Source organism: Artibeus jamaicensis, unplaced genomic scaffold, assembly GCF_021234435.1.
Source record: "Artibeus jamaicensis isolate MK-2021 breed Jamaican fruit bat unplaced genomic scaffold, CSHL_Jam_final contig_759, whole genome shotgun sequence".
Lineage (NCBI taxonomy): Eukaryota > Metazoa > Chordata > Mammalia > Chiroptera > Phyllostomidae > Artibeus > Artibeus jamaicensis.
Genome location: NW_026521953.1, coordinates 550,880 through 577,291, shown reverse-complemented (window position 1 = coordinate 577,291; position 26,412 = coordinate 550,880). Strand labels below are relative to the sequence as shown.

The following is a 26,412-nucleotide window of genomic DNA, read 5'->3' as shown; positions in this document are numbered from 1 at the left end:
ACCCAAGTTGCGTGGAGGGCTGCTCTCCCACTCAAAGTGCCCCCCAGGTGTGGGAACTGGCAGAGGGCTGGGCCACTGGAAGAAGAGCTCCTCATTCCAGCCAATGTGCTCTGGAGCTGGCAGTGCTGATGGCAGGTGCGGAGATGAGACAGGAGACAGCTGGAGGGCAGGCCACTGGCTGCCTGCCAGGATCATCTCTCACCTGGAGAGGGTCTCTGTGGGGGCTGCAGCTCTGGTGAACTGAGCTCCAGACTTCATTTGCTGCCCTGTGGAGCTGATGTTGGCTTGAGCCTTTTGGAACTGGCTAGAAAATGGTTTGTTCCCAGGAGGGCAGACAATGGAGCCCAGAGGTGTTGTGGGCAGGCATCAGGGGAATGCAGGGAGTGCCGGCTGCAAGGTCAGACAGACATCATTAGGGGTTAAGAAGATGGTATTTTAATTAATCTAAAGAAGGGATTCTGCCTGAGGCTGGAAAACAATGTCCTCCAAATCAGGGCCTTTGGGCCTTGGTGGGCGTGATGTGGCCAGCTGACCCAGGCAGGAGGACACATGTCCTTTTGGAATGCTGTGAGTGCCAGTAGCTTTGGCAGGTCCTTTGCCCAGGAGGATCTGAAGAGACACGCAACTTTAGGTTTTGCGACCAAAGCTCTGAGGGAAGCCAATTTGCTGTATGATGCCTCGTAGTGTCCCAATCGTGAAAAACAAGTGGCCCTGTGTCAAGTGCTTGGTTGTTTGAAGAATCCCAGTACAGACAGAGCCAGATTTCTAGGGGCGGGTCTGGAGGAGGCCCCTCCAAGGAAGTGGAGAGGCAGGCAAAGCTCTGTATTTCTAGAGAGTGCACGTGTTTCAGAGAAGCAAAGGGATGAGCCAGGGGCCAGATGGTGCCGAGGGAGCAGGTGGTAAGAGAAAGGCAGGTGTTTCCAGCTTTTGTACATGTTCTTGTAAAACATCAGTCGTCGTGTTTCTACGAGTACCTCCCTTACCATCGCTCTGATTGCATCCTCACAACAGCACTTTAAAGAGCTTTTCAAATATTTTGAGTTTCCATCTAGGCTCCCAGCAACTGGAAATGTCAACCTTTTTTGTTTCTCTTCTGAGTTTTTGAAACTCTATTCTAAAGCTGGCAGTAGAATCCGACCATATCTAAACATCCCTTTTGCTGCTGTAATCTCTACGATGATATTCCTAAGGGCCTAATGCCTGTTTTGCCAAAGAGCTCTTGTATTTCTACACACTTTCTTTATACAGCTGACCCTTGAACAATGTAGGTGTTAGGGGCACTGACCCTCCCCTGCGTAACTGAACACCGACAAGTAACTTTTGTCTCCCCAAAACCATAACTACTAATAACTACTGTGACCAGAAGCCTTCCCAGTAACACAAACAGTTGACTGGCACACACTTTGTGTGTTGTATTTGCTATATATTGAATTCATACAATACTGTAAACTACAGAAAATAAAATGTTATTAAAATCATAAGGAAGAGAAAAATGCATTTACAGTATTTATTGAAAAAAAGCCCACATTTAAGGAACCTGCACAGTGCAAACCCATGTTGCTCAAGGGTCAACCATGTATATTCTCTTATCTGTCCTCACTGTCCACATTGATCAGGAGCTAGCTGGTAAACTACACTCTAATAACCTGCTCGGCGCCATCCCCCCAGTCTCTTCCTTCCAAGTGAACCCCGAATTTGTCAGGTGTTTACCCCTCTCGTGCTTAGGGGAAGGGGCTCTGTCTCTAGAGTTGATCCATCTCCATCTCTAGAGCTGGACCTGTGTGACCCACTAAATCACATTCCTTTTGTCAGTGATGGATTAAAAAACTGGCATACATCTGTTGTGGGTGTGAGGAAGCTACAGAAGTGCGTTGCCCTTCGGTTATTTTCACGTTGGACGCCTGCCTGGAACTGCGTCCATCTTGCTACCAACCCGAGGATGAATCAAAAAGGATGGATGGCTCAGCAATGTGGGAAGACCCAGTGTACTCGACCCCTGAATTAACCGCTGAAGCTGCACTCTCTGAACTCCATCCTAACTCCAGTTCCTGAGCCAGACGACACATTTTCTCACTGCGTAACCCAGTCGGTGTCAGGGTCTCTGTTCTTTACATCGAAAGTATTCTGACTGATCATCTAGCTAGCAAAACAACTGAAGAACTTGTCTGATCTCCGTTTTCAACTAAAGGAGACTCCCAGGAAATGACCCCCAGGCCAGCATCTCCCTCCGAGATTGTGTCTCTAGGCTAGTGCTATGCTTTGCCGGAGGAGAGCATCGCTCCCCACCCTCAATGCTCCCTTAGCAGGTCATTCTAAGCCCTCGTTGTATCAGCACAGGTTACTTGAGGTCGAACATGCTCCTTTTTTTCTTATGACACTGTAAGTATATATACATGCTTAGCTATCTAGGCAAACTTTCCATGTCATTACATGTCTTTTGGAAACAATTTTTAAGTGGCTGCCTGTGTCCCATCATTTCAATTTAACATAATTTACTTAACTATGTTGGCACACATTCCATTCCCACATTTCTGCCATTTAAAAAGAATGTGGCCATGAATGTATTTGTGCATAAACATCCACATGCATTTCCGACTCAGGGAGAAAACGGCTGTGTCAGAGGGCAGAGGCTTGGCTTTGGCTCTCCATATATTCTGCCCATTTAATGTCCATGTGTATGGTGTAACTCCCTCCAGCACGTCTGTTTCTGTAATTTAGAATAGTTTAGGATTTCCTCTCTGTTTTTTTTTCCAGGTTTTTCAATGACAGTTGACATGAAACACGACACAGTGACTGGACATCTACCTACCTGACACAGAGACCTCCGATAAATCTAGTACCTGCCTGGCACCAGAGCCCACCCTGGGCTCTCACGCCGCCTCTCTGTAGCCTCCTTGTCCCTCTTTCCTGGAACAAAAGAACCTCCCCAGAAGGTGTAGATGCAGTTTCTAAGTGGAAGTCTCACACCGTCATGGAAGCAGATCCAGCACCTTTCTTTTCTATATCGTGTACACATCTCCGTGCTTCCACTGGCACGTATAATTCTAGTTTGTAGAGTTTTTTTCATTCCTGACTGGAACTTTGTCTGTGCCATTAGCTGGGTGCTTGGGAACACTGTGCAGGCTGCTTCATGCCTCCGCACTTCTTTCAGTTTCTCTGATTGGAGCCAAAAGGGCGGAGGGAGCATTTGTGTTCGGAATGATGAGAGGCAGCCTCTTGCACCAGCATTGGGCCCTGTGCGACTTTAGAATAAATGCTCAAAGACTGCCCACAGCTGGACTTGCTGGAGATGAATAGAGGTGGGGCTATGAATTAGAGCTGGGAGGGGAGGACTTGGGGGGAAGATGCTTCTGCATCAGGGCTGGTGAGGAAGTGAGCTGAGATCTAAGCAGAGGTGTGGCGTGTCCATTCATGTGTCGGCAGTGGGACAGGGGTGGTATCAGACCCTGCATCATCTGCCAGGGAGTGGGACTCTGATCTGAAGAGTGAAAACTGAATTCAAAGTGCAGAGCAGAGTAGTGGGAAGAGGCTGAGTTGTTCCCAACAATGTGATCAAAACTGACCAAAGGATAAGAACAGGGCCTGAATGCTGGCTAAAGGCTCTGCAGGATCCAGGTAAGCAAAAGGGCCCTGTCAAGGCTGAGCCAGGTTGGAAGAGGGCAGAGCTGCTTCCAGGACATGAGAGCCTGCAGTGGTCTGCAGAGAAAACCTGGGGAACTAGAGATGTGGGAAGAGAGGAGGCAGGTGATCATATGGACCTCACTGTGTATACCCAGGGTGCTCTACCTTGTTCTGAGAGTGGCACACGGCTGCTCCTTAACCCCATCCTCTGGGGTAACCTCTGCTTCCATGGCCACAGAGGCAAGACAGAGCCATGGTGGCCAGAAATAGGAGAGGAACATCCCGTGTGTTCAGTGAGAAGAGCTGGGCCTCAGCCAGGGACAGGGGTCTCCAGGTTAACTCCCCACACATCAGTTATCCCCTCCCTCTCCTGTATCTTCAACCTTTCCTTCCCTATTAGCCTTTTCCTCAGCCCATAAAACACACTCAAAGATCTTACCTCTGAAAAAAAAGATCCCAGGCAAAATCTTTCATCCTTTTTTAGCAGTTGGCCTAACTCTTGCCTTTCCCTTTCAGCCAGAAACTTGAAGGAGTCATCTGTAATCATGAACTCTAATTCCTCACCCCTTGTCTGTCTCCAGTGGAATGCCATCAGATTCCACTGCGGGCTGAGACCACTGTCCTTGGGGGAGGGGGACACACGGACATGACAACTCAGGGTCGCCAGCCCAACCACCCTGTGCACATAGAAACACTAGCATGCTCTCTCTTTCTCAAGGTATTTGAGAAACTTGGAAGGTAGCAAAAGGATTGGGCATAGTGTTGAAGAAAGACTTTAAAATATTGTTAATGGCAGTATTATTTGCAATAGCCACAATATTGGAGCCAAAAGGGCACAGTAAGTGCGCTCTGAGTGAAGAGAGGCACTCATCAATAGAAGAGTGGATAAAGAAATGGTGGCACGCACATACAGTGGAATTAACCGTCCATAAAAGAGAATGAAATCTGTGGCTCTCTATGGAACACGTCCATGCCTTTCCCCACCCGCTTCCGCCAGGTTGCATTTCCCTTGCCTCTCTCTTCTTTTTAAGCTCCAAGGGCCCTTTTTTTCCCCTCTGTAACTTGTTTCCTGAGCCCATTTCTTTTACAGCCCACTTTTTCTTTTTGTTTACCTCTGTGGCTTTCTAAATAAACTTTGAGTCTTGACTCTGAATCCTTTCTCAGCCAGAACTCAAGGGCTGAGGTTGCTGACCCAAAGCCGAACACCCGGTGCTGGTTCACTGCCAAGAGCGCGATTTTGTTCAAGTGTGCTGCCCCTCTAACGAAGCTGTAAGTTTACTATCTGTGGCGGCCAGGCTCCTACTTTATCTCCCACAACACTCAGTAAAGTGTTTTGCACATGATAAACACTCACTAAGTGTTTGATAAATAAAATCAAATATTTTGAGTGTGGTCACAACTTATGTAACAAAGATTCTCCATTGAGAGGCTTTATATAGAATATTCTGGAACTACCGCTTATCAAAATATCTCATAACCAATCTAACTTCTCTTCGCTTTAATAGTATTTGGCATTTCCCACTCATACTATACTCCTACCTGACATTTATAAACAAGAGAAAAATCCCTTTTCCTCATTAAAAGTAACCTCTTCAGGCCAGTGGGAACTGAATATACACCTGATTACCTGCTGGGTTTGGCCCAGATATGGAGACACTGCGGATGGTGTATGACAAAAAAAAAAGTAACATCACCTGCCACGGTCATAATGAAGCCCCAAATGAGTTATAATAGCATGCCCTAAGTTACTAATTTCAAGGAATGTAAGTTTAACCTGTTTGGCCCTCATGAAAAATTGATGCCATATTTATAAAAAAGAAAGAGAAAAAAGAATGACATCTCACCATCTGTGACAGTCTGGACAGACCTGGAAGGTATTATGCTAAGTACAGTAAGTCGGACAGAGAAAGACAACTGCTACAAAAAACAAAGTAGATATACAAACAAAACTGAAACAGACTTACGGATACAGAGAAGAAGCTGGTAGTTGCCAGAGGGGACGGGAGTTGGGTGACTGGGCGAAGGGATTAAAAGTACCAACTGGCCGCTACAGAGCAGTCACAGGATGTGAAGTTCAGCACAGGGAATCTAGTCAACGATACTGTAAGAACTGTGCGTGGTGTCAGATGGGCACTGGACTTACCAGGGGGGTCACTTCCTAAGGTACATAAACGTCTAGCCATCATGCAGTACCTGAAAATAACATACTGAGTGTCAACTGTAATTGAAAGAACACACTGCGTTTAATGTGGAGTTGATTCGGACGGAGGTGCTGAGCCTTCCTGCCGTGGTGGCCTGCTCCGGGACTGGCGTTGACTGTCTCAGTGCTGCCGTCCCGTCCTTGCCGTGTCCTTTCCTGCTCTCTGGGAGGGCAGCCCATCTGCCTGAGCTCCCTGGATGGCTGCAGGTCCAGACTTTTTTTCCAGTCGCTACTCTTGGCCTTCGCAGGGAGAAGGGTGCCATGCAAAAAATCCACCTCTTGGAGTCGAGGTCCCTTCTCTTCCCAGTAGGGTCACAGTTGAGTTGGACTCTCTTACTGACATGTGGGCCACCTGGGAAAACCTGCAGCCTCCCTAATTCACGGATGGCTTTTGTCAGCAAAGCTCGGAGCTTTCTGACATGTCTTCCCCAACAGGTCTTGGCTTAAAATTCAGGCTCATTAGAGAGTTGTTGGCAGATCCGGGGCATGGGCATTTTCATTTAAAAACCCACCTGCCTTCTTCACATGGCCTTGAGCCAAGAACAGCATCTGACCAGATGGCAGGTAGGAGAAGGGTGTGAGGCAGGACCTCTGTGCGCACTCACATGTGTGAGGGGTGGGCAGTTGAAAGCCAGGAGGCCAGTTGTGAACTCAATGTATCTTCCAGGAAGAGCATGTTTCACAAGGTCATAGGCAATGGCACACTTTGTCAAATTCCTCTGCTCTTGGCACAGAAACTTCTTGATCTCCCCTCTCTCCCTGTCAGCTCCCCCATCCCTCGCTCTTGTCCTGAACACTCTGTCCCTTCTCTACCATTCTACAGCTCCGCAGACATCAGGACCGTCTGCCAACACGCAGGCCTGGTTCTCAGCCCAGCCCCGCCCTCTCCCTGACTTCTCACAACTCCTCAAGGCCATTCGCTCCTTCCCCGCCCGTCCCTTTTATGTCCACCCACTTCAGGCCAAGCCCAGTGCATCTTTTTTTCATCCTTACCCAAGGATATGCTTCCTGATTTTAGAGACAGAGAGAGACAGAGACAGAGAGAGAGGGAGAAAGAGAGAGAGATGTGAGAGAAAAACACATTTAATGGTTTGGTTGCCTCCACATGTACCCTGACTAGGGATCAAATCTGCAATGTAGAAATCTTTGTGCCTTGACCAGGAATCGAACCTGCAACCTTTTGGTGACATTCCAACCGATTAAGCCACCTGGCCAGAGCAATCCAGCGCACTTGACCTCTGCCTCTTGCCTTGCCCCCCCCCCCCACTCCTCCAGATGGTTGGGGTGTTCCTTTTAAAACATAAATTTGAGCATGCTGAAGCTCTTCTTAAAATCATCCCAGAGCCCCCCCACTGCCCCAGCAGAAAGTTAAGGCCTTACTGTGGCTGAAGGAGTCCTTCCCTCCTGCTCTGGCCTCATTTCTGTCCTCCATGTACCCTGGGCCTCAGTCACCCTCCACTCCTCCGTGTCGCAGGCTCCAGCTCTCCTCTCTCACACCTTCCTGCGTTGGACCGTGTTAGCCTTTCTCCTCAGAATTCCTTTTCCTGTTTGCTCAATGGGAGGATTTCTACTCATTTTCAAGAGCGTGTCCAAAAGGTTCAATGTCTGGCCACAACCCTTCCCCAGTGGGTGGCTGGGAAGTCTCATTAGTGCTCCCACACGAGTTCTGAAGACACGGATTATACAATCTACTGTCAGGCGCCCCCCGGCCCCCGCCCTTCAGGGCAGGTCCTCAGCACAGCATGGGCAGGAGAGTAGTCCTGTCACCTCAGGGGACTCTTTCATAACAGTGATACAGTCATCCAGCAAGAACTGCCTCTGCCTTCCTTCTGTGGCTTTACCCAACATTGTGCTTCAATCATAAATACACAGTTGGTGTCTCCGGGCTGTTTAAGCATTTTAAGGATGAGCCCAGCTCCAAACCAGAATATTTGTGATAAAAATCATCTATTTGTGCGCATGCAAATGTGGGGACACAAACTCAGGTACGTGGCATCTTATGCAGAGACACTAAAGCCAAGGGGTGGTGGTGTTTCCTGACAAAGAGATGTGATAAAAGGCTGGGTTTTAGCCTTCTTCTTGGATGAATGCGTTGGGCTCTCTTCGGTTTTCGTCTGCTGCAACCACAGTAGCTCTCCTTTCATCTCTTTTACACATTGAGTTTCCAAATTAGATTTGACTTCAGGAAGGAGTTCCAACAGTCACAACAAAACCCTCCGCAAACCGCACCCCACTGTGTTAAACAATTTAAGCCTTTGGGTGTGTGCTTAAGTTTCCTAAGTACTAATTCACATTTATAGATACCTAGATGCATATGAAGAGCAGATTGCAAAAAATTTAGAATTATGTAAAACCTGCATGCATCCTTCAGTCTGGGAGTCAGACTCTGCAAGTTTTCATAATAGGATCCAAATTAAAATCCATGTTAATCCCACCAAAGACTTGCTGGAGCTATGAAGGTTACTTTGTCCCCTACCAGCAAAACTGACTCCAAGTCCCCTTTTATTATCTTTTATCTCCTTACCCTACTCTCCCCAGCCAAACCATCAAACTCCTTTCCCTGTGGCTGCCTGCCCTCCACCATTTCTCCCTCTCCCAAACCTACTCTGCCTTCAGATTCTTCAACCACAACTCCTTTTACAATCTCCCACTCACCCCACTCGACAGCTACTCAGCAGGCATGTCCCACTGAGCAACACAGAGCGTTAGAAACAGACCACCCGGTGTTCTCTGATCACAGAGGGGAGGTAACAGTGGAGGGGGCCCTGCCTTTAACTCCCAAGCCCTCCTCTCCGGGTGGGAATGGGTGAAGCCCTGAGTCTGGTCCAGATTTGTTTCTTCTGTCATAGCTCTGGTTCCCCATCATTCCGTGGCTCACAGCGTCACTCCCCTTCTGGTCTTTGCAGCTGGTGCGCTAAGCAAAAAGTGATAACAATCTGTCTGCAATTGCACAAAGACTCTTGTAAGGCTCAGAGCCACCCACCTCATCTGTAACACAAGACTCAGCGCTGTATTTCCAGGGCTATCACTATTATTAGTTCTGTTCCTAGTTCCGGCAACTGAGGAAGCCCCTACCCAGCAGAGCAGTCTCCTGGGCTCCCATGAAGTCAAACACAGTCTGAAAAGACTGTGAAGGAAACTGCATTTGTGCTGCCAGCTTCAGAGAATCCCTGGCTTGCAGCAGTAGGAAAAACATCTGGACTGAGAAGTGCTTGACGACTCCCATGTGATTCTAAATCCTTTTCTTTCCTATTATTCCCCTTCCTGCTTTCAAGCACCTCTATCAGCTGCAGTGGCTGGAGCTAAAAGCCACTTCCCTGTAACAAAGCTCAGCTTTTCAAGGCCTTTGACGTGTGAGAGCAGGACTAGGTGGTGCAGATGGGCACCGGGTGTGATAGCTTAGATTCTGCTGGGCTCAGCAGTGCTGCTGATTTCCCCTCATCCTGGGAGTGTAGGGTTTCTCTGCATCACTATTTCTTTCTCTGCAAGGATCCCTGGATCCTTATTCCTGGTATAAGAGTTAGTTCCAGGTAAGCCCACAATGGCATGCTTCTTTGGTTCCACGTTACTTTTAAGTGGCAGGATTAGAGCCATTAATACTAATCCTGGGAGTGGGCATTCTACAACTTTAGGAACTTAAAATTTTAAATGGAAGTGAAAGATCAGATTCTCTCAGCCCCAGCTTCTCCCCTACAAATACAATGTGGACTTTGCAGGTTCTAGGTGCACAGGCAGCGGCAGTCCTGTGGCTGTCCTGCTGTGCTGAGGGGTCCTCTCATATAATTTTCCATAGTCAAGGGGCCTTGGTTGTCAACTCATTCCCTGGCCTGTGTGCTAAAGTCTAACTCATATGCCCTTGGCCTCCACCAAATGGCTGACCCAGCCTGCCAAACTGGGGTCCTGCTTGGAGTTCCCTCAACCCTAAAAGTCTGACACGAACACCTCTGCCATCACTCTAACACTGGAAGCCCACTCTGACCCCTGCCTGACTCTTGGGTACTTTGTTAGAGGCAGGATCTGGGGCCATAGTCAGTGCCACAGGGGAGGATCCAGCCTCGATCTCTGGGTGGAAGCTTCTAGAACAAGGATAGGAGTACCAGATGCTCAGCCTTCATATGTTGGTTTTGGATTCTGCAAACCCCTTTGCACTGATTCATCCATGCCCACTTTCCCCCTCTGAGCAGGAGGGGACTGTTCTAATCCAGCTTTGTCCTTGATGTGACCCTGACTCCAGTCAACAAGGGAGAATAAGGTTCAACAAAAGCTCTCTGTCTGGGCCCTGGCTGGTGTAGACTGAACACTGGCCTGTGAACCAGCGGGTGGCTGGTTCAATTCCCAGTCAGGGCACATGCCTGGGTTGCAGGCCAGGTTCCACAGTAGGGTGTGTGTGAGAGGCAACCGCACATTGATATTTCTCTCCTTCTTTCTCCCTCCTTTCCCTTCTGAAAATAAATAAATATTTTTCAAAAAGCACTTTGTCTATGTTCTGTATTTTTTAGAAAAGCACATGCCCCTTCCAGAATATTTACAGTTTGCATTTAGTCAGTCTCAATCCCTTTGCCTGGCATTTGCTTTCTTGATTGGTTTTATGACCTCCTTCCAGTAAAGTTTTCCACTCTGGACACTTATTATCAATACATACAATATTGAAGCATGCTCCATTCAGATCCCTCAGTTACACAGGAAAAAATCACACCTTTGTTTTCGGTTCATAACTATGGTCTTCCTGACAGACCAAGCACAACCCGAGAACACATCTGTACTTAGGAGTTAAGATTGCATTGCGTGAGGGCTTAGTGATTTGTAAAGCTTTCCTGGCTTTTTAGAAACACCTCCTTTCTTATTTTTAAGCATTTTAATGATCAATGCCATCACATTTTGTATTCTGAACTTCATTTAAAGTGGGGAAAATATGTAATTTTAGCACTGTTAGTCATAGACTTTAACATACAATTGAGCTTCAGTGTATAATAAAAAATGCAAGACTGCCCAAAGTAATCTATTATAGATACAACTCAATTCCTATCAAAATACCAATGGCACATTTCACTGATCTATAACAAATACTCCAAAAACTTATGTGGAACCAAAAAAGACTCCAAATAGCCACAGCAATCTTGAGAAAGAAGAATACAGTTGGAGGGATCACAATACCTGCTACCAAACTGTATTACAAGGCCACTGTAGGCAAAACAGTCTGGTACTGACATAACAGACACACAGACCAATGGAACTGAAAAGAGAGCCTAGAAATAAACCCATGTCCCTGTTGTCAATTAATCTTTGACAAAGGGGGCAGGAGCATAAAACGGAGTAAAAATAGCCTCTTCAATAAATGGTGTTGGGAGATCTGGACAGGTAGATGCAAAAAACTGAAACTCCACCACCAACTTACACAGCAGAAGTTTATACAGCAGAATAAACTTAAAATGGGTAAAATACTTAGATGTAAGTCATGATACTATTAAAGTCCTAGTGGGAAACATAGGCGGTAAAATTCCAGATATCCTACACAGCAATATTTTTGCCAATATTATCTCCCAGGGCAAGGGAAATAAGGGGGAAAAATAAACAAATGGGACTGCATCGAACTAAAAAGCTTCTGTACGAGTAAAGAAATTATCACTAAAAGGAAAAGGCAACTGAATGTATGGGAGAACATATTTGCCCATGATACCTTGGATGAGAGTTTGATCTCCAAAATATACAAAGAGCTCATATGACTCAACACCAGGAAGACAAACAATCCAGTTTAAAAAATGGGCAAAGGATCTGAACAGACACTTTTCCAAGGAGGACATACAGAGGGCACATGGGCATATGAAGAGATCCTCAACATCACTAGTCATCAGAGAGATGCAAATTAAAACCACAATGAGATGTCACTTCACGCCAGTCAGAATGGCCATTGTAAACAAATTAACAAACAATGAGTGCTGATGAGGTTGTGGAGAAAAGGGAATCCTAGTACACTGTGAGAATGCAGACTGGTGTAGGTAGCCACTGTGAAAAACAGTATGGAATTTCCTCAAAAAATGAAAAATGGAATTGCCTTTTGACCACTGCTGGAAATATACACTAAGAATCCTGAGCCTCCAGTTCAAAAGAACTTAGACACCCCTATGTTCATAGCAGTGCTACTTACAATAGCCAAGTGCTGGAAATAGCCTAAGTGTCCATTAGTAAATGAGTGGATCAAAAAACTGGTACTTTTACACCATGGAATACTACACACCAAAAAAAAAAAAAAAGAAAGAAACTCCTACCTTTTGCAACAGCATACATGGAAATGGAGAGCATTATGCTAAGTGAAATTAGCCAGGTAGTGAAAGACAATTACCATATGATCTCACTTGGTAGGATCATACCACTTACGGGAGGATTCTAATGAACAAAATAAACTAATGAGCAAAATAGAACCAGAGACATGGAGACATGGAACAGACTGACAGCAGCTAGAGGGGAGGGACAGGGAGATAATGGTGGGAAGAAGGGGAAGGGACTAGACAAAGGACATGTATGAATGACCCATGAACATGGACAATGGTGTGCAGATTGGCTGTGGGAGGTGGAGACTGGGTGGAGGAGAGCGAAGGGGGAAAATTGGGACTATAACAGAATAACAATAACACATAAACACACAAATACAGGATTAAAGGAGAATGTTCAAGTTGCTCAAATACTATCATTAAATGAGTATAGATTTTCATTTCATTCTAAACTAATAAATTGCAGTACATGGGGAACATGTAGCCGGGAAAGGACAGTCATGAGGCTGATCTTCGCCCCTGAGGAACCGCCTTTATTAGCCCCAACGGAGCTGCACAGGATGGAGAGCTGCCCAGGGCTCCTGCAAATCAATGTAGAATTTGAATTTGCCTTCAGTAAATAAGGTACAGAGCAAAAGGAAAGCAGTTTTTCTCGCTGTTTACATTACTTGTGCGTCATTAACAGCAGAGAGTCCCTCTTTTGGCCATAATTGTTTCAATGCACAAGCTAATTAACCAAACGGCAACAATTTGTTTTATTTAGGGCACTTTATTGAATGTCTACCACGTGCCACATACTTTGTTGGGTACTGTACATACGATGGTGAGTGAGACAGAAGGGTCGACCCCATGGCAACTCCGGGAGTGGTTCTGCGCGTCCCCGCGAGGAAGTCGTCTGTTTCAGGCACAGAAACCCCACCTCGCACTGCTCACACCACAAAGGAAACTTACACGCCCACTTGTTCGTACAGGCCAGAGTGAACACTGCACTCATGAGAGGCTCCCCCAGCCACGTGCCTGAGGGTCAGGATTCTTTGTATCTATTCTGCCACCCACAGGGTTAGCCTCGCCCAAGCCTGGCTTCTCCAGAGGGTCCCAAAGGGCTACAGCTGCTCCTGGGAGATAGGCTTCCTTGTTTACATCACAGGAAAGAAAGATCATCTTTGTCCAAACATTCTCACAGAAAGTTCTATCATACTGTCTGATTAAATCAGTCGAAATGGTGCTAATCCCCACAGCTGGCTTGACCGGGTTAGCCTGAGACTAGGTTGTAGTTCCATGACTGGAGTCAAGACTCCCAGCATCCCCAATGAGAAGTCGGGGTCATCAGAGAGAGGGGGCTGATGCTAGGGAGGCAACGGGCAAGTGTTCACGCTGTCCTGGGTGGGTGCCTGCAAAACCTGGCAGACCCCTGCCAGCTGTTCCGCTGTTTGTGTTTGGGGCATAAGAGCTAACGCCAACTCCCTCAACATCGCTGACTATAGAGCACACTCTTCATTGCCTTGACTTTACTATTCTGTTGCCTTCATTAGCAACTTCGTTCCCAGAGAACACTGTTGCCAAACTAGGTAAAAATTGCAAACAAAATTATTGCACATTATGGGGACTTCCCAAAAGATCATCAACTGTTCCTTAGGAAGCAATGACAGTTTACACCCCCAAACTCTTTGAACCCTGTTCTCAAAATCCTCGCCTTGCTCTGTCCACCTAAACTGTCATATCGCAATATTCATACAATCGTACCCAAGGCCCCCAGACCCTGTCTCATCCTCCTCACCACATTGAAAGAGCAACCTTAAACCAAACTTCAAAATCTTCATAAATCAGACTTTGCCTCTCCCCTTCCATTACTAGGCAAGCAATAAAACCTTCTGTCTTATCAACAGGTTGTTCTGGTGGAACTTGAGAGGTACATACAATAGGCACATACCCTGAAAGGCCATTTCCAGGGGCAGTGGTCTTCCCGAGGTCCTCTGTCTGCTGCCAGGATGCTCCTCCACCCTGGCTCTGGGCCCCTTCACCCAGGAAGTGCTCTCCTCCCCTCAGATAACCCCAAGGGGGTGTGGCTCTTTGAGAGGCTGGCATAAACCACTCTAGTTCACTTCATCTAGGGAGAAGAATCAGCCAGGGGCCCATTATATTAGAAGTCACTTCTGAATGCCATTCCTGGAGATGGAGACTGTTAAGACTCAAGCCCACTGTTAACCACTTTCTTACTTAATTACTATTCAACTGTACCACAGGAACGGCCCAGGGCAGTGACTGCTGGGGCATCTGGGAATGAGAGAAGACAGACTTGTCTTTCCGTTCCGGCAGCAACGCTATTTTCCAACACATCATTATCCCTCACACCTCCTGTGTTCTCCCTAATGCTCCCATGTTGGGTATGTTCACTACCTCTCGGAACCTTCGCAAGAGTCACTAGTTTTGGGTCCAGGCTGAAGATGAGAAAATGTTTAGTGTCTTTTTTTGTACAGATAATTCAACACGAGAAAGAAGACTTGCTTGGGAAATTTAAATGCCCTTGGCTTTGTTTGCTGACCATTCTCTCTACCAGTGGGAAACACATACCTCATTAGCACAAACCATCCTACTTGTCCCAACTGTGTTCTGGCTGCTTACAGCAACCGGCACAGGTTCTACCAGCCTTGTTAATGCTTTTCAGATTCCCAAACATGGGGCACATTTTTATATTCTTTGCAATCAGTCTTGCTTCAGTGGCCCTGCAGGTATTTACGGATACTGGCATGCTAAATCCCATCAATAAAAATAGCTTTTGGGGGATGGGGAGGGGAAATCTCAGTTTATAAGTCCTTTATTTTGTCCAAAAAACACTATCCCACTACGTTTCTCTTTCTCATCTTCACACATAGGTGGAGTGAATCATTACCTTGTGTAAAACTGCTGCTAAAACACTTCCCCGGTAAGAAAATCCAACCAGGGGACCAATATCCTTGTCACCTTTTGACCAGTTCTCACTCGAGAAGCAAGGGTCTGCCCTCGCCACAGGGATCCCTGTGGTGTTTCCGTTCTGTCTCTTATGAAAGCAGACACTGAAGCACTTCACCGCCTGGCCACCCCCATAAGCTCAGGAGAAACCTTCATGCTTTGGTAAGGTGCCTCGGTTACTGTTCTGAGTCCTCCTCTAGTGCACTGAAACTGCGAAGCCAGTGGTATCATCACAAGGCGGTACGTGGGAGCCAGGGGAGCAAATGACCTCTTCTCACGTCCTCCTCCTCAATGGAGAAAAGGTCGTTGAAGCCTGGAGCTTAATAAGGACCATCTCCATTTGAAGAGCCTACTGCAAGCTTAGTCTCAATACCTTTTGCATCACCCTGAACTGACTTGTACTTCGGGATCCACTGAGCGGGGAACTGGGCAACTTCAGAACCAAAGGAACCCGATCGCTTTCATTACATGACTCTTTCATTCAGTCATCAAGTAGTAACACAATATCTACGAAATAGAGATAGTGTTTCCATTCCCTGTAAAGCATGTTGTTCCATGCATTTAATTAACGTCATATATTCCAGCACATCGAAGGCAAATAACATAAGGTCGATGATCAGCTAGACCCTCATGAAGCAAGAGCCAGGCCTTGTCTGAAAAGAGACACATGGAAAATTCTAGTTTCCTTTAGATGTTGAGAGGAAACGTTGGCCATCTGAGCCCAAGATGGGGGTTGAGAGGAAGTGTCCACAGCCGGGAGGGGAAGTAGAGAGCCTTGCCTTTGGTGGAGGAAACAGGAGTGAGAAGGAAAGGAGGCTCTGATGGAAGGTCCTGGCTTCCCCCTCAGGCTTGAAACCCTGAGTTTCAGGTGGGTTAAGGAGGAAGCTGAAGGGCACACGTGGCCCCTGTGCCCACACGAGGCCAGAAGAACAACGTAGAAATGGCCATGAACCAGCATGTAGTGTAATGACACCAAGTCTCCTGGAGCACCGATGTGTCCTTGAATGCCCACAGGATGTAAAAAGGAGGTGACAGTATTGGTGACAGAGTTTCAGGGGGCCTCCAATAAGTGGGGAAGTGCCCCTAGGCCAAGGGTTACAAAGGCCCCTCCTGGGCCAGGCACCCAGTGGGATGGACCACCAGCCCCGAGACCTTCAGGGCCATCAACAGCGCAAATGGAGTCTGGTCGGCCTCAAAGTGGGCGAGCTCCCAAGGAGCAGCCTTCTTGCCTGGCTGATGCTGAGGACAGGCGCACGTTCCCCCCACAGCGACGGAGGCGTCTGGACAACATGCTCAAACGCTGCAAGCAGCCCGACCGCTGCCTGCCACGAGGTCAGGGCTTCCCTGCACCTAGATGCCAGCTTGGGAAGGAGGAGACAGGAGATCTCTAAGAGGAAGGAAAAGAGTTCTAGTTGGAAAACTAGGTGTTACAGTTGATTGAATATTTATCCCAAAGAGACTGACGTAACCTGGAAATCACCAAAAAGCAGTAATCAGCAAGATCAAGTTTATTTTCTTCCCTTCCTGCTTTTTACTAAGATGGTATCTGTTTTAGATAAAGAAATGTACATTTCTTTGCACTAGTTTCATGTGCTTTTAAACGTTTCTTGTTCTCTCAGTTCCCACCCAGAACAAACACCTCTGCCATACGTGTCGGAGGGCCTGTCACAACATGGGGGAGACAGTGTGATGACGTGTGGCCTCCATGTGCTCACCGCTCATCTCCCACTACGCCCGACACGCACATTAGGCTCATTCGTGCTCTGTGCCTGCACCAGGCCTGCACTGGCAGAGCATGTGATCGCCTGCCAGGGCTCACTCCCTGCCAACGGGGACTGGAGTTTACAGTGTTTCCAGACCTGCAAGCTGCGGTGCTGAGCTTGCTGAGTGGCAACATTTCCTAAGGCTTTCCCTGTCCTATGCCTCAGGCCACGCTTTTTCAGAATAGTTTTTCCGTCTCAGTTCCCTTCTCTACTGGTCTAATTCTCATTCGAACTCCTTGATGGGAACCTGACCTGCCTGGGCTTTCTAGTCACCCGGCCTCTGTTGTGAGTCACAGTTTCCCCAGAGGGCTAAAGCCTCTGACTCCCTCGCTTCAAAGTCTGGGCAGCAGTGTGTTCACTTCTGCCAATGGCCCTGTCCTGCCAGGACCCTTCTCAGCAAGTCTGCTCCCACACTCCTGCCGGAGTGAGCACCAGATCACATTTCCGCAACCTGAGGACAGCTGGACCAGGGGTGGACACCTACCTCAACCTGGGCAACCAAGACTCCCAGCTGGCTCTTCTGGCCCCTTAAAAGGGCCTAACAGTGTAATTCCCTGTGGAGTGTGCTATTTGCTTTAGTTCTACAGCTCTACGTTCACAAGGCAGAGGATGGTAGACGAAGACTCTACCTGCCAGGGTTCACTGTACTGCACCTGCCCTCTAGTTATACTGGAAATTGTAGAACCCTGAGTTCCAGAGGGCATCAGGCTCCGTGAGGCAGTCCCTCCAGACTACCAAGACTAGTTGGGTGCAGAACTCCGTTAGCCATATGTAGTAGAAAAGGTTGAGCTTGCAAACAGGAAGAGCAGTCCACACCTGGGCGGCCCCTGAGGGCGGCTTTGAGTTTAGAACCCTGCATCTCTGCCAGTGAGGACAGTGATGTTGATCTTCACTGTGAATTCGGATTAGAGCCTCTGTCTTGTGTCTCTTTTTGAAAAGTAAAACTGGATTTAACCAAACGGTGTCCATGTCTGGCCTTCCCATCAAACTGGTTACAAACTGTTCATGAAGAGGGTGTATACAGCACTACACATGGAGGCGATGGAAACCTGGAGCTATTTCTGTGATGCTCCCTGGGGATCATGATGTAGGTCAGCTCCTCCCAGGAGGGAGGGAGGATGCTGGGGTAGGGCCAGGCGAGCACCATCTTCTCTCGGATGACACGGTGCAGAGAGCTGTGGTGGGAGTCCCGAGAGTTCTGTCATCTCCTGAGGCCCCACAGAAGAAACGCTCCTATCCCTGGACCCGAGGCAGCCTGCTCTGGGGGCGTCTGCACAGCATCCCAAGCCTCTGGTATCATGTGCAGAAAAGGAAGCGGGACTGGCTGCCCTTTGAGTGTGCAGTGAAGCCATCCAGAATCCCCGACAAAGAAACTGGTTTTTGAACTCACTGGCTTTGAAGACTCCATCTGCCACCTGCCCTGGCAAGGTCAGGGCGTGTTGGACGCAGCCCTGAGCAGGCTGCCAGGTCTCTGCAGGGAGCAGGGTTCAGTCCTGACCTGGTCCCTCAGCCCCTGGCAGTAACAGCCTCTGCCAGGGCAGCCTCCCTTTACACTACATCCCAATCCCAACTATCCTACGTTCTCTCATTCAAACACACACGCTTATGCACACACACACATGCACATGCACACACGAGAACTGGGACTTAATTATTGTTTTTTTTAAAGCAGAAATTTAAAGGAAGAGGGTATAACAGCAACTCATCCTTACAGCCAAAGAAAGGAGAAGGAACAGAAACTATACATGTGCATCTTTGTCCAGCAAAGTTGCAAATGACCCCTCCCCCAACCTCAGGTAACGGCGCGTGGGGGTGCAGGGGACAGGGATTCCTTCCCTTCCTGTGACACACATTCTGGATGACATTTCTTTGTGTCACAGTCACATGAGGACACACAGTAGTCACTCAGAGTGTGGGACACACACAATAATGACTATAACTGAGGGCTCTCCTGAGCATTTATTACGTGCAGGCCACTGTGCTTCACATATGTTAGATGGTTGAAACCTCGCTACTGCCCTGTGTGATAGGCGCTGTGGTGGCCCCTGACAGAGGAGAAAACTCAGACTCAGGAAGGTTGCAAGTGGCAGCAGGAAGGGACTTGAATCTGGGTCCACCCAACTCCACAGTGAGTGCGTCCAACCGCCCTGCCCCTAGCCTCCTCCACCCTCACGGCTGTTAGCAAAGTGCAGTGACCACTCTGAAACTGCTTTTCATCTCCTCTGGTACCAATGCCCCAATTCTGCTAGTTGCACACTTATTTTTAAAAGTATCACTTCCTCTCTCAGGATGGATCTGGAGTCCTGGGCATGTGCTTCAAAGAACAGAAGGTCACAGGACAGGGAGAGCCTCCCCCGGCCTGCCCTTTGCGGAAGGGCACAGGCATTTCATTTTTTAAGTTCTGCTGCAACAGTTGAGAAGCAACCATTGCATTAGCTGAAGTTATTTTAGCTGCTGGAACAATCGACTCCCACGGTTCAGTGGGTTAATCCTAAAAACATTCATTTCTCACTTACATAACTGTCTAACACAGATTTGCAAAAACCCATGTGTTTAGGGTTAAGGAGTATCTCCCAGTGACCAAAGTCACACGGCATCTTTTCCTTGGCAGAGAAGCTTCCAAGGGCCACTGTCCCTTTGTGTCCCATGCAGGCACTGCTGCCCAGGGCCCCTGGTGCATGCGCCACCTCGGGTCACTCCCTGGCAAGGTCATTGAGAAAGAAATGCTTGCACGCTGAATTAGGGCTCAGGGCTCAGCCCGCGGCACCCCCCTAGTCCTTATCCTTTCCTATGCCCCACATCTTGAGAAGCAGAAAGCTTTGCCACTCTTTGGCACTCCAAATTACAAAAAAGAAGTAAAGTCAGCAGTGACTTAATAAGGGTGCAGAAAGTCTACCACAACTGCCATGGCTAGTAACGGGCACAGGCAGTTTATGGAGCCCACAGGTGGACTCCTTGGAGACCTGCACCAGGAGCTGAAGAGCTGGGGTGCTGTTGGGTCAGCATTAGTGCTCCAGCTGCGTCTCAGCTGCTTCACAGAACCTGCAGGGCTCCTGTGCGGCTTAATTTTGAGTCAAAGAAAGAAAGAAAGAGTCTTGGTTTCCACAACCCAGGGGCAGAGGTGTCCTCCTGGGCCTGCAAATCAGGGTCCTAGGCTCCTCCTGAATAACCTGAAGCTTAGAATCAATGCATAAAACCTGTCCTGCTCTTCTCCCACCTTGGGGCACCATCTCCAACAAAGGAAGACTGCCCCTTTGACCCCAGGCCAGATAGGGGGCCCCTCTGCCTCTCTACACTGCGCTCCACAGACTGACCTGACTGTGCCCGGCAGAAATACCCACACAGAGTGAGGCTCTGGCACAGGGGCACCTCTCAGGCTGGCTTTGTGGGGGGCAGAGCTGTCCTCACTGGGAGGGTAAGAGAAAATTCTCTGCCTGAAACCCATGCTCCCTGGTGCTCCTGTTCCCAGGGGCTTAGTTCTCTTCGCTTACCAGGAGCAAGAGGAAAAACTGCTTCGTGGACAATCTCACCTAAGCATGACAAACACTTTCTGGCTTTGTCCTTCTGTAGCACTGGATGTGAGTGGTAATGATTATGAGTGTGCACTTCAATGAGTAGTTTACATGCCATACTATGTCTCTCTTATGGTGTGTGAGCTCTTCAGTGGAAGGAAGGGATGGCATTTGACTCTCTGAAATGTTACCAAGTGAGTGCAAATTATTTTTGAGAGGATGAGTTAGTAAATAAATAAGAGTATGTCAATGAGTAAAGAGGAATGGGGGGAGAATAAAAGAGAAGTAAATCATGGGGAGCGAGAGAATGAATGAGGGTACGAGAGGCAGTAACTGCCTCTTCTTCCTTGCAAACAAAACCCTGGCTTTTAATTGGGCACATTTCCACCTAACCAAAAAATATACACATTTCCCACATGTCCATGTGACTAAGTTCTGTGATGAAGTTAACTGTAAGTGCCAAGGCTGCATGAGACATCAAGGAGAACCCCTGGAAAAAGAATGTGTGTGCTTTGGGCCTCCTTGCTGTGGCATAGAGGATATGTGATGGCTAGAGCTTAGCAGCCATAATGTACAATGAGGAGACCTCAAAAAAAAAAAAAGGCCACACCAGGTCAGTGAAGTAGAAGTCTAGGTCTTTGCTGGTCATGGAACCACTGTAACAATCTAGACTCCTTTCTCTGGACCTTTATTATGGAAGACAGAACTAAATTTTCATCTCACTTATTGTTTTGTGGTCTGTTGTTTCTTAGATTTTTATCACATGTAATTGAATCTGATATTAACCAACTTGTCTGGAATCACGAGTTCCTGATAAAGTCAGCCCTAGCATCCAGGTCTCCTCTTCCCAAGTCTCAAGTTCTTTCTGATGCCAATCATAAGTCACTATATGATGGTCTGAAAATGTCACAATTACCCAGAACCCACAGATGCCTTTCAAATGTCAACCCAAAGCCGTAACACAGAGTCAGAGAATCCTGACCTTTTACTAAAGACGATCAAAGTGAGGGGCGGCCTCTGATCTGTGCTCAAAACCCACCAGGTGGGTGGAGATCACAGACCCAGCCTCGAATTGAATGCCATTCCTAACAGCCCAGGAAACATATGCTCACATTTTTGGTGGCTCCTCTATTTCAACAGTCAAGTATTCCTGCTTCCGAACAATGGAGTATGAGGGGGGGCGGTCCTTACCTCCACCAGGGAATGCCAGTGTGCGATGGGCTTCCGAGGATACGACAACATTTCACTCCAGTGGTCTCTGCCCAGCCTCTCAGCTTTGTTGCCTACTTGACACACGCCGATGATCTCATTGTGACCTATACTGTGAAAATGGCCCACAATAGTTTTTTCTTAAAGTTGTGGCATGTAAGAACAGTAACTACTCAATGAAGCCAATAAAGGAATTAGGGGAAGGGTGGTTCTTTTTATTCCCCAATTTAAAATCAGATGCCGGGTTTAGCAGAATAGAAATTGGGATCCAACACTGTACTCAGCGGCACAGAGAAGAGCAGAGTCTGGCCCTCACGCACCCAGGCTTTTGGAACAAGTGTCATGTGGCCTTAGCTTGTTCCCAAGAACCCCATGCCTGAAAAGCTCCCTGACATATGCTAAGGATGCTACCTCTGTCTGGTTTTGGAGCTAGGTGGACCTCCCAGCCTCCAAGTCCATGGACAGAAAGGGGGCCACCTGAAAGGAGTTTCTTGCAACAATAGCTGCTCAAGTTCCTGCAAGAGGCAACCAAATACTGAGAGGGGCAGCTCTGTGTCTGGCAGCCACAGCCTTGAACTCACAAAGTGGGCGAAGTCGACGAGGCTCCTGGGTCTTCCTACTTCCCCTCTCTTTCTTGAGCATGTTTTCTCATGCTCTATCCTCCTTCCTCCCAAACCCAGCTTTGCTTCTTAGACCCAACTTAATTCCCCTACTGTAGAAAGATCCTGAGCTCCTTTAACTTTAGGACTAATGTTTCTGAAACATTCCCTGGGTAGGGCTCTGCCTTAGCCCTTTTTTTTTTCCTTAGCAGATTTTGGTGAGAAATGCTTTGCATGACTAGAATAACACGGCCCACCCTTTAACTCTTAGGGAGCCAAACACACAGACTTTCTCTCTCCTCTTTTCTTCCTATCCATGTAGGGAGCAAGAAGGAGATGAGCTGGGGCAGTGAGGTGAAGGGCATCCGAGTCTATGCTCACTGAAATCTGTTGCGTGCAGAAGCTCTGTGAATTCTGCTGCGGGGTTTTCCAGGGCAGATTCACGTGTTCACTGAGAATTACACCAAGCAGAGCTCACATAATCGGGCTGGTCAATGCAGGAAACTTGGCAATGTCATGAAAAATGCTGGCTTAGCTTTCCATGGTTGGCGGGCGGTGTCCCCCACTGTGGCCCGACACTACTGGTGTTGTGTGCCGTCCAGTGGAGGCGAGCGGAGGGCCGAGGTCTACTGCCTGGCGAGGCCCGTCACACCCCGGGGGCAGCTCAGCACCCCCCCGCCCTTGCCGTGCCCCTGGGATGGCAGATGATTAGGCTCCACCCAGGCGTCTGCTGGGAAGAGTGTTCAGGGCACTGGAGCTGCTTTACTGACCTTTCAGGGGCACGTGGGAAAATTCTTAGCTGCAAATAGTATTTGGAAGATTACATGAGAAGTCGGAATGATTTTTTTCCCAAAATTGTGCCCAGATCACGTGGGAGGTTTCCAATTAAAAAGAGACTTTTCATTCAGTCTGATGACTGGTTTAACATATATAATTCCCTGTTGGTACTTCCTTTGCATATTAAAGTGACTGTTTTTCAAATCTGTTCTTTAAATACACAGTTGGCTACAATGCAGGCTATAAATATCTCTCCTGTGCTGTATTAATTAGAAAGTCGAGCATCTTATACATTTTAATGCACCCTGTCATCCATACTGATTCCAGCATTTTCAAGAGAACACTCCTGTGTTTGCTTTCAGATTTAAGTGGATGGAAATGATCTTTATTAAACACACTGGGAGAGGGGGAAAATAATGTAGTTATGGATTTAGAAATGTTGGTGGTCTGGCTAAAGTAATCGCTCTGCTGTTTTGAGCGGAGCCTTTCCACGAAGGCCAGGCAGGATTGCCTGAGAGGAGGTCCAGCCCTGTGGGGCTGCAGTGCTCTGGCTGAGGTTCTAGGGGGTGCGCAGGGGTGGAGAGGGGAAGGGGTGGGGGTTGGGAAGGATGGAGAAGGAGAAAAAGATGGGAAAGGGGGAGGAAGGAGAGGGAGAGCTAAGAGGCACTTTCATAACCCGGCTCCACAGCATGGTCTGGACTCTCGCCAATCAGCTTTCCTTGTGCTGCCCATTCGAGTCACTGCCTGCTTCCGGGACACCAGCTAAGTGTCTGTGACTGCACCCCCCCCCCCTTCTTGCCAGGGACACAAAGGACTTGCACTGAGAAAGAGCTCCAGGCATCTCACCGGTCGTAGTCCATGACCGCTATGGACAAGTGGGTTTGGTCAATGTTGTCGGGAGGGACATCAAAGACTATGGCTTCGTTGTAAACGGGATTCAGGGTGTTCCTCTTGGTGGACGTTTTCCTCTTCTTCAGCCGCCTGCCATCGCACATCAGGGAGACCTTCACGTAGGGATCTGCAGAGACCACGAGAAGCAGGGGTACGTGAGGACACGTGCGGATTCAGGCCGGCAGTTTCATCACTGTGGAGGGTCACGGACTGCATGCAGAACTCCTTCACCTACCTGCTGACTGCAGCTGGAGGATTTTTATTAATACGATGCCTGGGCAGTGACTAGAGTTAGAATAATTAAGTCTTTCATTCACAAAAAAGCATAGGACGCTGTCTCCTCAAAATGCATGGAATTTAAAAATAGTGTGAAAAAACACCTGTTACCCAATTAGAAACCGCTCCAGCTAGAATTCAGGCCTGCCTGGCAGTGACAGGAAAGGAAATGCAGACACTTTCAAAGTGTGGAGACACGGGCTGCAGGCCCCGGCTCTGGGCCGCTCGGGACAGTCGTCTCCTAGACGTCAGGTCTGTAGGAGAGGGAGGATTGCAGGGGTGGATTTCCTAGGTGCAGGGGCTGTAAGCCCCCAGAGCTTCCTGCAGTCAGGCTGCAAAGAGGGAAGCAGGTCAGGAAGAGCAAGGACACGGGCTTGCGTGGGGTGCTACGCGGGGATGCGGCAACAGGTGACACGGCTGGTTTCTGCTTCCGGTGGGACTTCCCTCGTTCCACCTCACTGTCCTACTGTTCAGTGGGGAGTTGTCTCTTCACCCGCATAACAGGGCGTTGCCCTGACTCCCACGCACTGCCCAGGAGGGACTTGGCCAGAAGGGGCCACCTCCTCTTTCTGCCTGGAAAACACTGCAGTACTGGCAGCAGAAGGTGATGTGTCTGATGTCCTCTGACTTCAGCAATGAGCAGCCTGTGGACTGGGTACATTAGGACATTTCAGGGGCCCCTGCAGAGGCGGCCTGTGAAGCTGTGTATCAGGAACTGCATACTGGGGCTTTTTTAGGGTGTAGAATTTAAGGTACATGTTTGATTCACTGGAAAAACCAAACTGCATAGTTCACTAATGAGTCTTTTATAAGGATACAGGATTCTTTGATCTTCAGCAAGCCTGAGACGATAATTGTTGTATCTGAGGAAAGACTCAATAGGATAAGCTGTATCATCCTATGTTAACTGCAGACCGAATTCACAATTATGGTGAAGACTTAAGAGAGAATAATAACCATGACGAGAGCTAATGATAAATAGCATTTAGTGTGCACCCGGCACGTTCTTATGGTTTGTTATGTATTAACTCATTTAATCTTTTAACAACCCAATAGAGCCAGTTACTATTGCTACCTTCATTTTACAGATGGGGAATCTGAAGCCCAGACTGGATAAGTGACTCGCCCAAGGTCACACAGCTATTAGGTCTAAGACAGGGATTAAACCCAGGTAGTTTGGTTCCAGAGTCCACGTGTGTATTACTCTACCAGAAACTTCCTAAGATACAACAACAGAACTATGTGAGAAAGTCTGAACCAGAATATCCCACCTGATGCTCCTGTTATGTCCATTGCCTTCAGATTCCTTGCTTTGATAACAGTGATGGTCAGCCTGCCAGCTGTTGGCAGGTAGCAGAGGGAAAACATCAGCTCTCCAAGATCCACGTTGTCCTGTTGAGAAAGCACAAACTGAAGCATGAGGGAGCGTCTTCAGCCTGGTGTGGGAAAGGATCAGCTGCAGGGCAGCCTCGGAAGGGTCAGCACTGCTCTCTTTGTGCAGCTTGCAAATCCCCGGGGCCTCTCACCTTCATACCTGCACTTTGGGAACACCTTGCCCCAAGGAAGCCCAGCCCATCTTCAGATGCAAAGCTATGGCAACCACCCAGGGCCTCTGCTGCCTTCTACCCAGCCACATGCAGCCCTGCACAGCCTCACCCAAGTCCCCGTGGTCCAGCATGTAGTCCCCAGAGCAGTAGCCCCCACAGCATTAACTGTTCTGCGTGGAGTCCCCCATGTGGGTCCATTTGTGTTCCCGTCACCACCCACACAGAGCCCGCAGGGCAGAGCTACGCCGCTGCAGTACTGTGCGGCCCCAATCACGGCCCTGTGCACACGTGTGCTCTGCACACAGCCCCGTGCAGCCTCTCGCACAGGTCCCCACCCAGCTCCCGGGGACTGTCCCACTCCTGTTTCCTACGTGGCCTCCCCCAGTTTTTCCCAAAGGCTTCACATAGGCCCACGAAGTCCTCCAAATAGCCACTGTCCATATGCACCCTTGCCCCACACACTCTGCTACACAGAACACCCCAAGTTTGCCACCATACCCCTGTAAACTCCTCCAAACACCCCCACACCCCAACACACACAAAAATCCTCCAGCCACCAGAGCACTGCACACAACCTGGTTGCACAATCTGTGCAGACCAGCGCTTGGCTCCACTGCACCCTGGAAACATCTAGTCCCTACGTGGCCTTGAACGAGGACCCTCAGAAGCCTGGCAGTGTCACCCAGTAACCCCGCACAGCACAGCCCCGGACACACGGGCTTCAGATAGCCCTGAGCAGTCTCCATGCAGGGAGCGATGGCTCAGGCCTGGGACCCAGACCCCACAGGCCCCTACGGCT

General features: G+C 48.4%; 1 protein-coding gene across 3 annotated transcripts in view; it reads right to left on the bottom strand.

Annotated features, from left to right (window-relative positions):
- The window catches only part of SYT9 (synaptotagmin 9), a 179,409-nt gene that overhangs the window by 21,614 nt on the left and 131,383 nt on the right, over positions 1-26,412 (bottom strand). For 2 of the 3 annotated variants that reach the window (XM_053672237.1, XM_053672238.1), the window contains exons 4-6: positions 25,338-25,458; positions 23,746-23,917; positions 21,506-21,635 (exon numbers count right to left, since the gene is read on the bottom strand). In XM_053672237.1, the coding sequence (XP_053528212.1) occupies positions 21,506-21,635; positions 23,746-23,917; positions 25,338-25,458 (423 nt within the window). Of the gene's footprint in view, positions 1-21,505; positions 21,636-23,745; positions 23,918-25,337; positions 25,459-26,412 lie in introns of those variants that run through there. The other variant, XM_053672239.1, reaches the window with a different exon arrangement.